General features: G+C 38.6%; 1 protein-coding gene across 8 annotated transcripts in view; it reads right to left on the minus strand.

Annotated features, from left to right (window-relative positions):
- Positions 1 to 14,203, minus strand: part of DOP1A (DOP1 leucine zipper like protein A) — a 63,791-nt gene that overhangs the window by 1,354 nt on the left and 48,234 nt on the right. For 5 of the 8 annotated variants that reach the window (XM_010707679.3, XM_010707678.3, XM_019613131.2 and 2 more), the window contains 13 exons: positions 13,666 to 13,770; positions 13,131 to 13,197; positions 11,442 to 11,586; positions 11,093 to 11,172; positions 10,434 to 10,543; positions 10,177 to 10,326; positions 9,759 to 9,820; positions 9,205 to 9,357; positions 7,898 to 8,034; positions 6,710 to 6,765; positions 5,636 to 5,800; positions 3,944 to 4,112; positions 2,003 to 2,062 (listed from right to left, as the gene is read on the minus strand). In XM_010707679.3, the coding sequence (XP_010705981.1) occupies positions 2,003 to 2,062; positions 3,944 to 4,112; positions 5,636 to 5,800; positions 6,710 to 6,765; positions 7,898 to 8,034; positions 9,205 to 9,357; positions 9,759 to 9,820; positions 10,177 to 10,326; positions 10,434 to 10,543; positions 11,093 to 11,172; positions 11,442 to 11,586; positions 13,131 to 13,197; positions 13,666 to 13,770 (1,459 nt within the window). The remainder of the gene's footprint in view (positions 1 to 2,002; positions 2,063 to 3,943; positions 4,113 to 5,635; positions 5,801 to 6,709; positions 6,766 to 7,897; positions 8,035 to 9,204; positions 9,358 to 9,758; positions 9,821 to 10,176; positions 10,327 to 10,433; positions 10,544 to 11,092; positions 11,173 to 11,441; positions 11,587 to 13,130; positions 13,198 to 13,665; positions 13,771 to 14,203) is intronic. The other 3 variants (XM_019613132.2, XM_031552553.1, XM_019613134.2) reach the window with 3 other exon arrangements.

Raw genomic sequence — 14,203 nt, forward strand, 5'->3', positions numbered from 1 at the left:
GGAGGCATTCAAGGCCAGGCTGGATGTGGCTCTGGACAGCCTGCTCTAGTGATTGGTGACCCTGCACATAGCAGGGGGGTTGAAACTCAATGATCATTGTGGTCCTTTTCAACCCAGGCCATTCTATGATTCAGATCTGTTCCTCCCTGCCATCATGCGTGGGAGCAGTGCTGGCCACAAAGGGACAGCTGACACCCACATGGAAGCAGTGCTGGGTGTTCAGCCCAGGGCAAGCCGGATCTGCATGCCCTCTGTGAGGCCACAGCCCCGTGGTGCCCTGAACACAGCTTGAGCTGCTGCAAAGCTGTGGGAGTTGCAGCTGCTGGGAGAAGTTGTGCACTAGTTGCTCTCTAAAGCAGGCTGCCTTCTGATGGCAGCCTTCTCACTGTGCCCTACTGCTAGCATTAGGGACAACAAAGTCCTGAGGAAGTTAAGATAAAACCAAAGGATTTTCAATCTGAAGGCAGAGTTCAGAGTTTTCAGAAGAGCATAAGCAGTGTTGTTTTAAATATCAGGTCCAGAGGCTCTGAGCAGACACCAATGTTTCACACAGGGAACCAGATCACCACTTGTATGTGATCTCAGACTTTGTTTACACAGCTTCCACCTCACAGGGAAGATCTCAAGGGTGAGGACATGAGGAACTCCAGCAGCGCAGGCAGCACTCTCACTGCTCACAGGCAGTGGCCCTTGAGGGTTGCCTTAAATATCTGCACACAAACATCTCAGCACTGACCTGCAGCTGCTTACATAGTCATCTTTACTCAAAAAAAAAAACACATTTAAACCTATGCAACAAGGTAATATCAACTCTAGAAATGCCTTATTTGGACAACGATTGACAAACCAGTACAAAAGACCAACTACCATGAAAGCAGTGCTCCACAATGCAGTTTTTTTTCATTCCCTGAGGCAGGAGAAAAGCAGCAGAGGTCACATATAAGTGAGGGCCCATCCCAGTCGGCCTCTGAGGAGCTCCTTGCTGCCCACACAGGCAGTGTGCTGAGGTAGGGGCTAAGGGCACCACCAGCTGCACGGCCACAGGGGCAGGCTCTGCTCCTCCTGATCTCACTCAGTAACCGAATGGCAGGAGAGCAGAGCGCAAGGAAAGGACTATTGATCGCACAGCCTTTGAGCAAACACATTTCTTCAAGAAATGGCATTTCACAAATACTGTTTTTATCCTTTACATGAAAGCAACAGCCTGCTCCAATTCAGGAGCCTATGACATCTGTTTCACAAAGAGCAGTTAGATGAAACATGAACATAGGTAGTATTTCATCGTGCGGCTTCCTGCTTCCGGAGATGACTACTCCACCCACGCTGTTTATTCTCTACAACAGTTCAAGAAAAGAAAGGCCACAAAACAGACTAAGCAAAGGGAAGCCTCCTATTTTTACAAGAGCTTTTAGCTTTAAGATTTCTCCCTCAGAGCTTTCACGCTGGATTCAGAGAAGGGAGACATTTCAGCACTGGTCTCTGCAGCACTTGGCACAACCCAGTGATGGCTGCAGCCCACCCCCAGCATGCAGCAAGTGGTAGTGCTACACAGCAGCCAACCAAATGGGTGCACGTGCAAATACTGCTGCTCCCTCCGAGCAGTAAAATACACTTTGTCCATGCTACACAGCAGTACCTTTGTAAACACCACTGATTCCTCAGATACTCGGAGCAACAGTTAATTTGACAGAGATTGGATCAGGGATTGTGTTCCACGCTAGTCCATTAGCAGAAATAATTATTTCATTTTATAATGATTTGTGAAGATGACTCATTTTAGAACGAAAACTGTTAAATTCATGTAGGAAAACAAAAATAAATTTATGTGGTGTCTATAAAAATGAGGACCCTTACACTTACTTCCCTTCAAAAACCCCTCAACCTTGAAGAGACTCATCTCCTTCAGTTCCTTCTGGAAGTTAAATGCTACCCTGGGCCTTGAGGTGATGGTAGTATTATGGCAAGCTTATTTCACAACTCAAGCATCAAAGGCCACCCTCACCTGATGCTTGGCCATCTCCAATCCCTCCAAAACCATCGTTTTAAAGTCCTCCTGTTTGTCCTGTGGAAGGAAAGAGGAGAACTTTCAGACTGCATTTCACATATCATACTAAGACTTTGCCATGAAGGCCGTGCAGTTGCTTGGTTGGGTGCTGTGTTTCAGCAAGGAAAAAAAAAAAAAGTTAAATTCACCTGCCCCAAAGAGCCCATCATCTAGAAACCACAGATTCTGGGGCTCTGGGACACTGCTAGACAGTAACAATGACTGTGAGTTTGTTCTTCTGTGCATTGCAGTAGTGCCGAAGGAAGGCTTTAAGCACATTTGTTTTAGACAGAGCCTGAGAAATACCACATGAAGTGAACAAGAGCATTAGTCAGAGAGCTCCAAGAAAAAGTTGAAGTCAATTGAAACAGTTTGCTCAGAAACTATATTTTCTAAGAAAAATGCATAGCTATATGCAACAGAGTTCTCTTCCATGCAACGAAGAAGTGGTCTGGAAATCAGTATTCATCACCTTGTGTTGATCTCATCCTCACACCTCCAGTTATGGCTCACAATGTGCAACTATCACCACAACTGGTAGGCTGTGGAAACCTCAGGAAGCCTTCTGCATTCTGGATGCATGCTGTGGAAGTCCTGACTTCAAGCATCTGTCATACAGTACTTACCAGCATGTATATGTCATACATCACATGTATTTCCTAATTTGTGCAGAGAGACTGTTTGGAATGTGAGAACCTTCTAACAGGTAGAGCATGTTAGATTGAACATGAGAGTTAGAAGATCTCTGTTAAATCAGTCAGTTAGAGCTCATTCATTTTTACATGTGAGAGGAAGAGAGTTTTATTGTCCAAAGACAATAAAATAAGAATATAGATATGCTTCAAGTAGTTTCTTTACCCCTATGACATGAGCTTTGCTAGCTCAGGCCTGCTTGCAACTAAGTTATCTCTAAACCTCTCTGTTTAGACACTTGTATATCAGTAATTATTTATTTGCTCAGAGAAAACATTTAACAGACTGTAAACACAGTAAGCTATCCCTGCTACAGCCCTGATCATGCCATCCTGATACAGGGATCCCTAAGAATGAAACTTCAAAGCTTCCTCCCAGATGCCTTTGAGCTTCCTCCTCATTTCCCAGGCCCACGTGGCAACTCGTCCCACTTGAGAGCCTGCCTGGGGGGTCCTCACAGCAGGAGCAGCAAGGTATCTGACAGCAATGCTCTGTCCCTGTGGCAGCAGACAGGAGCTCCTCTGGACAGAGTTTGGTCAGCTTCCAATGGCTGACCAGGCCTCTGCCACAGTCAAACTTAGATTCTGACATACCTCATGTGCCAATAATGACAGCTCTAATTCTGCTCCCATTTTAGAAATTATGCAACTAAGATTCCCTCTAGAACCACTCCCATTGCTCTATGCCTTCTTCCATTCACAGTACCTACTCTGAGGAAAAACTCATTCTGTCCTGATTGTGCACTGCTTCAATACTATTCTGTCATTCTTAGGAATGCAGTGGTTTTCTAGATACTTAAACACGATTATTATAAACAAAAAAGCTTCACTGTTTCAAAAGATAATTATTCTACTACCTACATATACAACTGGCTATCTAAAAATGACTTATGTCTATATTAGACTTAATTTGGAAACTCTGGGCTATTACTTGAGTAGAAAGTAAAATGCGTTTCAAAGCCACTGACCATAGCCATACATCAGATGTATTTCCTAATTTGTGCAGAGAGACTATTTGGAATGTGAGAACCTTCTAACAGGTATAGCACGTTAGATTGATCATGAGAGTTACAGATGTATGACTATGACTCTTTTTAAATACCTATTTACAGTTTTTGCCTGAGATTACTCTAATGAAAATCTCCCATGCTATGTATACTCCTGTTTATTCAACAACATCACAAAGCAGTGCTGCAAGTTTCTATACCTGCAAGTTTCCAATGCAGGCAGAACTGGATGGAAGTACCTTTGCTTTTTTTCGCAGCAGTTTTGCTAGGCGCACCACATAAGGTTTGAATTCCCTCTGATGCGTTCCCTGTCTTCGTACCTCCAAGCCTGAATCATCTGATGCTTCTGGAATAAAAGCCCAGCGATACCTGCCATGAGATAACACAAGCAGACGTTATCTTTCCCAAACGCACAGGCTCTTCAGCTAGATCTAAGAACATCAGATGCTGAGAAAAAATCTAGTGGAATATCAAAGAGAGGAACAAAAGCCCAAACTCAGTATTCGGTAAGAGAGAATAGCAAAATCATATTCTGAAAAGTAGAAATATGACCAAGAAAAGTGGAGTTATCTTAGTCTATTAGAGTTTCTTAAAGTATTTAAGGATGCCAAAACTGAGGCAGTGACGCTAGAAGTGCTTATATTCACATCTTTGTTGAGTCTAAGGGAACCAAAAGGAATTGCGAATTAAAAAATACGTAAGTCACATAAAACGTGCACATTTGTGATACTTACTATAATAAACCAAACATTCTCAGCACATTTGTGATGCTATAACACATCAAATGTACTCAATATACTGTGTTGATAACAGGAATTCATTTCTGTTACCTATTCATAGGCCAAAGGATAAAAGGGACTATTCCCTTCTCTTCTGCTTTCTGCACTGTAAAAACTGGCAGCTTGAATTTTACACTGTAAAGGAAATCGAAGTTTCTGCCCTGAAGGCTTCAGTCCCAGTCTGTGAGAACATTATAAAAGACAGCTATCCAGCGTGACTAGTGTCTCTCCAGAAATGTGCAGCAATGACCTCAATAACACTGTTTAGCCTAATGGCAGAGATTAGGATAGCATAGGAGGCTTGGAAAGAATTATGAATCAAATTGTCAGTAAATAAAATAAGAAACACTTAAGATTAGCTTTAGATTTAGAAATACTGTAGGGCATAACCAGACAGTGTGTACAAATCCTTGCATCATCTAGCACACATGAGAATCTTTTCAACAATAGGACAACTTGAGCCATCTGCAGAGCTGTGCTGGGGACAGTCACCACTGTGCCACGTATAGGAAGAGACAAGATGCTTTGTTTTGTCCTGGGCTGTCTCTTCTACAATCCCCAGCATTGTTTTGCATTCAGTTCTTCCAGCAGATAGGACTGCAGAGGCACTGAGAAAGCAGTTTGCACACATGAACACACCTGCCCAGAAGCAAACTATGGGATCCCCTTAACAAACAGGTTTGTTGCAACATATTTCAGTCAGATCACACAGGAGTAATTTAAGAGAAGTCATACTGAGATCATACCATCAGTCATTTGATCTGATGACTCACTCACTGAGACATATTGGGCGTATCTTAGGTTCTAGGACATTACCTCAACTAAGTACTGGAAAAGCAAAGTATTTGAATAAACTGCTGTTACTGATTAGCTCAGAGGTGTGGAGAATCTCCAGCCAGAGGCTAAATCAAACCAGCCTGAAATCATCTGCTGCGTAGCACTATTTGCTCTGGGGGCCACTCTGACACCAGGTGCAGGGATGGACTGCAAGCTACTCTGGATGAAGGTCAGAAATGGAAAGGAATTAGGAAAACAAAGGTTTTAAACAGCAGAATTTTACCAAGAGGCACAGTAAAACATCCAGAAACTCAGATAATAGCATCTTCTACTCACATCTGAAATTGAGGAAGATTTTCAGATGGTAAAGCTAGGGCCAAATCCAGAAATTTGCAAGCAGACAAGTATAGATTCAGCCATCTCTGGCTATTGTAGGATGTGGAGAAACCATTGCCCCCTGTGTACGTTGTCTCCAGACCAGCAACAGATGGGCCAGAAGTCCTAAAATAAAGTATCACAGACAGATGAGCCGATGTTGCCTGTCACTCTATGGGACAATCCTCCTGTGCTTGCTCTTATAAAGATTAAAAATATTTTACGTCCCAAAATAATCCCAAATCCATAAATCAAAATAGAATATTGCATGGTTATGCTGTTGCTAGAGTTTTGTAAGAGTGTGTGCATGTGCATACAAATCATATAAATATGAAAATAAAAATATGAAAGTATATTATGCTGTATCTGATTCCTGTCAGTCATCAAAATTAAGAAGGAGCTTTAACTTGGCAGCCAAGTGGACATTACTTTATTTTACAGCATATCATTCAGAAGAATAAAGAGAAGCTAGGGAGAAAATAAAGAACAAGACTTGGGCAAATATTCCTTTTTGTTCTTTTGAGAAATCAATTTCTATTGATTATATTGACTATTGATTATATTGACTGAAAATGCCTCATCCTATGCAGAAGGTAGATGCAATAGAAATTAACAATAAAACAAGATAAAAAGATCTAGTTTGTCCATGTGTCTAACACCAGAAGATGTTACCTTTTTATTAAAGAAAAATAACAACTTTGCAATCTTATTCTAAATATATGTGTGAAACAGAAAACTATAGTCAAGCCACGCCTATTTGAATTGAAAAAGCAGTATCATTTTAGCATGGAAGACACTAACACACTTGTATTGTATAGCTTACCCCAGATGTTTATGAACAAGTTAGGAGTGGTACTTTTTGCTTGTTTGTTTTACTCTGATCATGTTCCTGGTACTGCAGTCAGACTGGAGTACTCTTCACTTGCACTTTTCATTTGGGCTTGGCAATTTTAAGACAAACTATTCTAACAAGTGACAGCCATCAACATGCCAGGACATTTAACAAGTTAAAAAAGCAGAAGTTCATAAGTTTACCTGGAAATGTCTTCATCTGCAGTGAGCTCCTGCTCCATCAGTAAAAACACTTGCACCTGAAGACCAAATGTATTTTAATACAATTTTTTTATGGACTGCTACACAGGAAAATGCTGTAGGGAGGTGTGAATAATAAGCCTTAAAGCTCTGAACAACAGTTCCTCTATTTCCATTCTTGGATGACAAAATAAGTCCCTGTACTGTAAGTGGAAATTGAAACTCATATATAGCCCAAATAGGATAAAGACCTGACTCTTTTACAATCAGGATTTCCTAGAAAGGGAGCTCAGCAGCGAGCAAAACCTAAAGGAAATGACAATAAAGAATTATACAAAAAAGCAGTCAAGCTCAGGTGTGAATGCCTGAAGATGACACAGTTTTGTCCGATGGAAACAATTTCTTGACTGAGGCAGCTTGCATAAATACCAGGATACAACACAGAAACAAGAGAGCCACACTGCTCTCAGCTCTTAGTGGTTCTAGCAGAGTAGAATGATATTTCTACTACTTATACTGCTGACAAGCTTAAAACCAAATGCATGTATATATAAATAAATGCTCTTGATCTTTAAAATACTCCGTAAAGCTTTTCTAATTCATTGCTTAGACCTGTGGTTAGCTAAGGGCTAGGTTAGGCACCAACAGATATCAGAAAAATCCCAAGTGATTTTGATTGCCAGTTTGTGTTAATGCCTTACAAACTACTTTACCTACTGGTTCATGGACCAATGTTGGATACTGGACACAATCATTTGAGTTTTGGCTTTGGGAATAGGAATAGGTCTGAATGACCACTAACTGCCAACACAGCATGGATTCCAACTCTTTCTTTAAGAGTTTTCTCAGCTTTGTTGTTGGAGAAAAAGGGCGGAATGACCATGGAAGTAGCTTCAAGGACTAGGAATGGTGGAAAAGGTACGTGTACATAAGTAGAAATTGAAGCAGGAACCACAAAGGTAAATACAAATTTAATTCAGGAGACACCTGAACGGCTTCAGTAACGTAAGCCAACAGGTGTTCTGTTTGGTTGGAAAAAATAGACTACAAAAACAAGTTTTTTGTTTGTGTCTATTTTGTGTAGTTACATACATAGTATCTAAAGAAGATTTTTTAAAAATCATTATGGATATGGGTTTCATCTCCAGCTTGCACCAGTCTTCCAAACAACACGTGCTAACTGCAACTCACCAGTTCAGTGATCATTGTAGGCCAAAGAGAAGTAAGATGCTGCGGAGACATTCTTAAAAGCAATACTCTGAAAAACAGGAACACTTGGGAATGAAGGGTGGGCACCTGTGGCAAACGAAGACTTTCTACCAATCTTTCTGAAACAAAAAGCCAAGAAAGCTTCCTCAGTTCAGAATAATAGAGTAACTCCAGCCAGTATTTTCTTATTCCTACATTTACTCTCACTTGCATTGTTTTTGTTTTGTTTTAAACGTTTTTCATTACTTCTTTATATTACAGAATAAAGCTGTAGCAAAGAGCCACTTTCACCAGACAAGGAACCTCAGAACTTCAGTGTATTTTTATTAAACTTCTCCATAACAAATGCAATATTTCATCTGCTCATTTTATGCAGTTTCACTCGTTCCAAAAAGAGAGTAAAGAGATTACAAAAAATATAACAGCTCAAACAACTAAAATATATTTTACTGAAAAAGCTGCATAATCACAGTATATGAAATATTATGCAGGGATAATGCACTATTTAACTATAAGCACCACTGTGCATTCATTACGGAGGCAATACTTAAAGAAATTTTTCAGTCAAGCCAATACATGCACTTTGCAGTTCAAAGCAGCGAATTTGTATCTTGAACATAATAAATCAGCTACTGACAGACTGGGAAAAACTAAAAAACAAAAAACAACTCCAAAGAATAAATCCTGGAACAAATGTAATCAGAAAGATGATGTAACTGATTATCTGTATGGAGGAAGAGATGAAGGTGCCTGCTTTGGTAGCACTAGCAGACAACATATCAAGAAGAAGATGCCATAATTATTTGCATCATCTTAGAAGAAAACCAACCAGACTTTATTCCCAGTCATGTAAAAACGTCAGTTAAAGAGATATTCTTCAGCAATAAATGGCATATATATATATACAGAGCGGCAGAAAAAAGTACGATAAAAGTCAAGAATTCAAAAACTCTTCAAGGTCAGCTTTTGTATTTATCCTTAGTTGAACATTCAAGATATAAGCATCTACCATGTCAAAGAGCACTTTTTGGGTGTCCAAGGACATTGATCGAGGTATTAAATACAAATTAGTAAATAATATGTTAGAGAACTGGTAGTGAAAGTCCACGTACTTTGCAATCATGTAAGATTAAAAGTGTTCTGAGGAAAATCTGTAGTAATTCCATACTCAGTATGTACAGATATTCATTCCAGGGAACAAATTTACCTGCTGTTATCCTGTTAAACAAATAATTCCTCAGGCAATCAGATACCAGAAGAACTCCATGAACTGCTACATTTTTACTGACCTTGTATATCTGGAAGGTATTTCTGATATTGGTCTATCTCACTACTAAAAATTGCAAAAGCCAGTCTCTTCAGGAGCATAGCACGCTGTTCCAGCTCTGCTTCTCTATTAGCAAAGAGATTGAGAGAACTGCTCTGAGCCACAGCCACTCGTGCTGAAAGAGAAAATGAGTAACACAGATTAAATTTCCATTTCATTTCACTTAAAGGAGCAAATAACTCTTACATTCATTGCATTAATGTAGCTCAAAAGCAGCATTAAGAAGATGCGTATTTTGCAATTTGCATTCTTAAAAACAGTGATTTCAAATATGTTTTCTTTCAAACATAGGTATACACAGTGCAGCTGGGCTTGACTGCTCGCTTCATAAGACCTTATGTATGTATCACTAGAAATAAGTACTTGAAAGAAAGAAATATATTGGATAATTCAAATAAACTGAAATAAACACTGAACAAGTGCTTTCTTCAAAATACTTATTCCTCCTCCTCTTCTTTTTTTCTTCCTCTACAAGTTTTCCTTGGAGAAAAGTCTGCTACATCACTGAATACTTACTCATCAAATCTCGGAATGTGGTTTTGTCGTGTGTCATCAAATTATCCATAATAGCTCTCCAGCTAAAAGAGAAAGATCTCACATAAGTCAAAAAAGTGAGAAATACTTACAGGAAGCTTTTCTTGTTCTTTTAATGAATACCAGCTCCAAGCTCTCTACAGTACCACTTACATCGTGCAGTTTGATCTGAAACTATAAATGTTTATCCCTTTTTCTCACAAAAAGTACTTAAAAATATCTTAAAATTGAAAAAAGAGAAGGAATACACATTAGGTAAATGAGTTTCATAATTTAAGTGGTAATCTACAACAGTACATTCCTCCATATTTCTCTCAATACAAGGCTGTTAGAAATTCTTGGTCTGCATACATAAAACTTGTAGTAATCCTCGATATAGGCAGAAAAAGAAAAGTCTTACTGGTTAACACAAGAAGCATCCATCTGGAAGAAGGTAGAATCCATGAAGAGATCAAATGCTTCCTTCTTCCATGCTCTCCTTGTATACTGATACCCACTAAGACTGCTTAATAACTGAACACAGGCTCGATAGCTGGATGCATTGTGAGCACTAAACAAAATAAGTCAACAGTAAAGAATTGTAAATTGTTGACAAACACTCATCAAATTTCAATTGGCTGTTGAGATCTACGTATATTGAATACATTCTAAAGATACCTGTGATTACGGAGGTAGGGTACAACATAGTGCATGATATTTACAAGCAAAGGAATAACCCTCTCCTTTTCATCACTGTAGAAAACCATATCCAAGAGATGAGCCAAAACCTGCAACAGGTGAGGAAGTTATGTTATTGTGTATTCCCAATCTACTTTTTATTTACTGCACAGCAACTTACACTATAATGTCCTTCACTGAACATTCAAGTTAATGATAGAACTGATCACATTTCAGGTACTATACAAAATCCAAAAGTATAAACGTCCCTTAATTTTTTTTTAGAACAAACAAGCGTTAAAACACAGAAGCATCAGCTCTTGGGGAAATCATCCCACAAAACAACCTGTGAAAGAAAAAAAATCCAGGGACTGACTGTGATTATCATTAGTAAATAACACAAAAAAATCTATTAACATGTGAAGCCTTCCAGCACAACAGCAACCCATACCATACATCTGAAAAGGCACGCTCTACTTCACATTAACCTCACTGTAAATTTATAACTGGCTTCATAACAAAGTTTCATTTATCGTTACATGACAGGAACCAGAATCCATTCCCATCAGTGTTTCCCATAAAAGCTCATTCTCCAAGCTCTTCACAGTGAAAGAAGATTATTATAAGGCAGTATTTATTACACTTGAGGAAATACTTACCTCAGAAAGTAGGGTCAATGCATGGACACTGTAAACTGATGGAGTTATGCTTGAAGTTTCCATTGCTGGAGACAACATATCTAAATGAAGATAACAGTAATATGAAGTCCAAAATTACTTTTCTCCAGCCATTATTCATCTTGAAGGCATATTTTAACAACATATGTTTTGAAGGTATACAGACTTCACCAGATGTACTGCATAAGGCAATAAGGCTTCAATGATACTGAAGCATTTTTAATGTATTCAAGTATGGTAGAGCTGTCCTCTTCGTTTATTCTGGTGTGATAATTAATATTTATTTATTTAAAAGTTTCATTTAGGATAAAAAGGACGAAAACAAAACTACCTTCAACATCTGATTCTAAGTTGTTTCCATCAACCACAATCTTAGGGGAAGGCTTGACTTCTAAGTTTCGTCTTAACCAAGTAGTCTGTTCCAATGAAGAACCAGCAATGGCCCCAATAGCATCCACTATCTTGTGTGTTACATCCTGATAGAAAAAAAAAACAAACAAGCTTTTAGGAATTTTCAGTGAAAGAACTACATTATTGTCCTGACAGATGTTTCTGTAGAAAATCTCTTCACTACTTAGGTACTGCTTTAAAAATCACTTCTATTTAATACCATTCAGTTCATTCTGTGATTAAGAACATCACAGAAAATGAGATAGTCTTCAACAAATTATGAAAAGTACTAAGTAGAAGATACTAGAGATTTGCTTAAGAGTACAGAACTGATACATGAGATAATTCTAGTGCATTCAAAAAAAGCCAACAGAACAAAAATCTGTACTGAATACATCCTGTGAGAAAGGTGGACTAGAATGTTTTCATAAAATCCCTTCCAATCACATGCACTGACTACAGCTCTGAACACACAGCCAGCTGTGGCAGCAACATTCTCATAATAAGATAAGAAAGATACTGAAAGAGAAATGTAAGCTTTGATCTACTGGCACTTCTAGTATTTGGACAACAGTAGGAAGCTGTATTTTGTCTGTGAACAATTGCCTAACTCAGAATGTCCCATTAGAAAACATGCAGAGTCCATTATCACATCATCTTGTAACTGAACCACAGGCATATCTAACCAAACACTTTTGCTTGTTAATCAAGAAAAATTTTAATTAGTAATTAGGTACTTGGGAACAAGCCACAGCATAATTTGAACATAAGCTTATAAATGCATGCTGCTACATACGTATTAAAACAAAATTCAGTATTTTAATAATAACAGAACCCCTATTGTGATAGGGAGGAAATTATTCCTTTATACCCCTCTCCCCATTAGAATTTTTCAAGGTATTGTTCTAAGGAGAAAAGAGTTCAGGAAACCTAGTAAAAAGAATATTTTAGGAACAAAAAATTATGACAAAATTAAAAGAACAGGCAAGACCCTGCTGACTAAAAACATAAAATAAGAACACACACAAAGGGAAAAATACACAAACACTTAATTGGGGGAAATAAATATTAAATAAAACAGCAAAGAGCACATGCTTCAAGGCTAGCAAGTTTAAGGCTGTTCTATTACAAACACGTTTTTGCTGTTTGTCTTTCTCTCAGTCTGCATTCCAGCCTCACAACCCTTTGGCTAGTGATGATCTCTCTAAAAGCTCCCACCCTCTGCCTTTTCCATATCCCCCAGTGACCTTCCTCTGCAACCCCCTCTTGCTTCCCAAACTGTTTCACTGGAAAACTGGCAGCACCTGGCTGCTGTCTCTCCCTGAAAAGGGGCACTAATCAACTCCACAGAACAGTCAATTTTCAGAAGTTATAATATTTTTTAGGACATCTTAGCCTAAAATTGAGCATCAATCCCTGGACAGATAGAAAACTTTCTTCAGAAGCTACAATAAATAAAGCAGTCAACTAATAAGTGAAGTTTATCTATTAATTGTCTTATTAATTGCTTAAGGAATACTTTTCTAGAGAAAAATCTCTTGAGTAAAGCACTGTCATTCAAATAATTCTTCCAACTTCAGCATTTATTTCTCAACATTTTCAAAGAGTCAAACATGTAAAAATTTCTTACCTGAAGATCTCTTTGGTCTTTCTTATTCTCCAGACTTGGATTTTTCATAATAAATTCATTAAGAACACTGAAAATAAATCGAAGTAGACACAGATTTTATAATAAGTTATTCAGTTATTTTGAAACCCAGGGCAAATCTGAATCAGTACACATTTCACACACTTATACTGAGCTTCTTTAGAAGCTTCTCTTCATGGAGAAGAGAAAGCTCTCGGGAGACCTCACTGCAGTCTTCCAGTACTGAGAGAATGCTTAGAAACAGGTAGGAGACAGGTTTTTTTTATTGGGCAGATAGTGATTGGACAAGGGGGAATGGTTTTAAACAAAGAAAGAGGAGAGGTTTAGGTTAGACGTTAGGATCCTTGGAGGCACTCAAGGCCAGCTTGGATGAGGCTCTGGGCAGCCTGATCTGGTGAGTGGCAGCCCTGCTCACAGCATGAGGGTTAGAACTGAATGGGATTCAAGATACCTTCTGACCTAAGCCATTTCATGCTTCTATGATTCTTTAGCAACTGCAAACATCAAGCGCACTTACCCAAGTATGAGGAACTGTCCTGGAGCTGGAAGACCAACCTGGATGGAATCCTTCAACAGAAGTAGCAGTGCTGCCCAGCTATCCACTAAGCTGGTCACTGGAATCCTAAAATATAGAACAATGACAGCAATAAGAATAGCAACATCTTGCTCAGGTATTCCCCAGATATTTCTTTTTATCTCGCAGTTCTCCTATCAGATAATGTTTATCAACACGTATACAAGTTTTTGTAGGATTGTTTTTTTTCCCCTGCTTATTATTATGGAGCTACATCAGGAAAAGGAGCAAGAAGGAAGAACAATAAAATTAAGATTGGTGTACAACCAATGAATTATGGTACAATTAACATCAGTTTTCCTTATGCTGAAAGGAGATTTCCTGCAGTATTTTTAGACATGGGAAGAAAGATGATGCAGAATTAGGAAACTCACAAAATCCCTTTTTATTTTTTTATAATACTTTCAATTCAAAACGATTTACATTGCACCGGCAATTTATCTTCCTAGAGGTTATAAAACATTCAGATTGTCCACCTACT

The sequence above is a fragment of the Meleagris gallopavo genome, chromosome 2 (assembly GCF_000146605.3).
Source record: "Meleagris gallopavo isolate NT-WF06-2002-E0010 breed Aviagen turkey brand Nicholas breeding stock chromosome 2, Turkey_5.1, whole genome shotgun sequence".
NCBI classification, from domain to species: domain Eukaryota; kingdom Metazoa; phylum Chordata; class Aves; order Galliformes; family Phasianidae; genus Meleagris; species Meleagris gallopavo.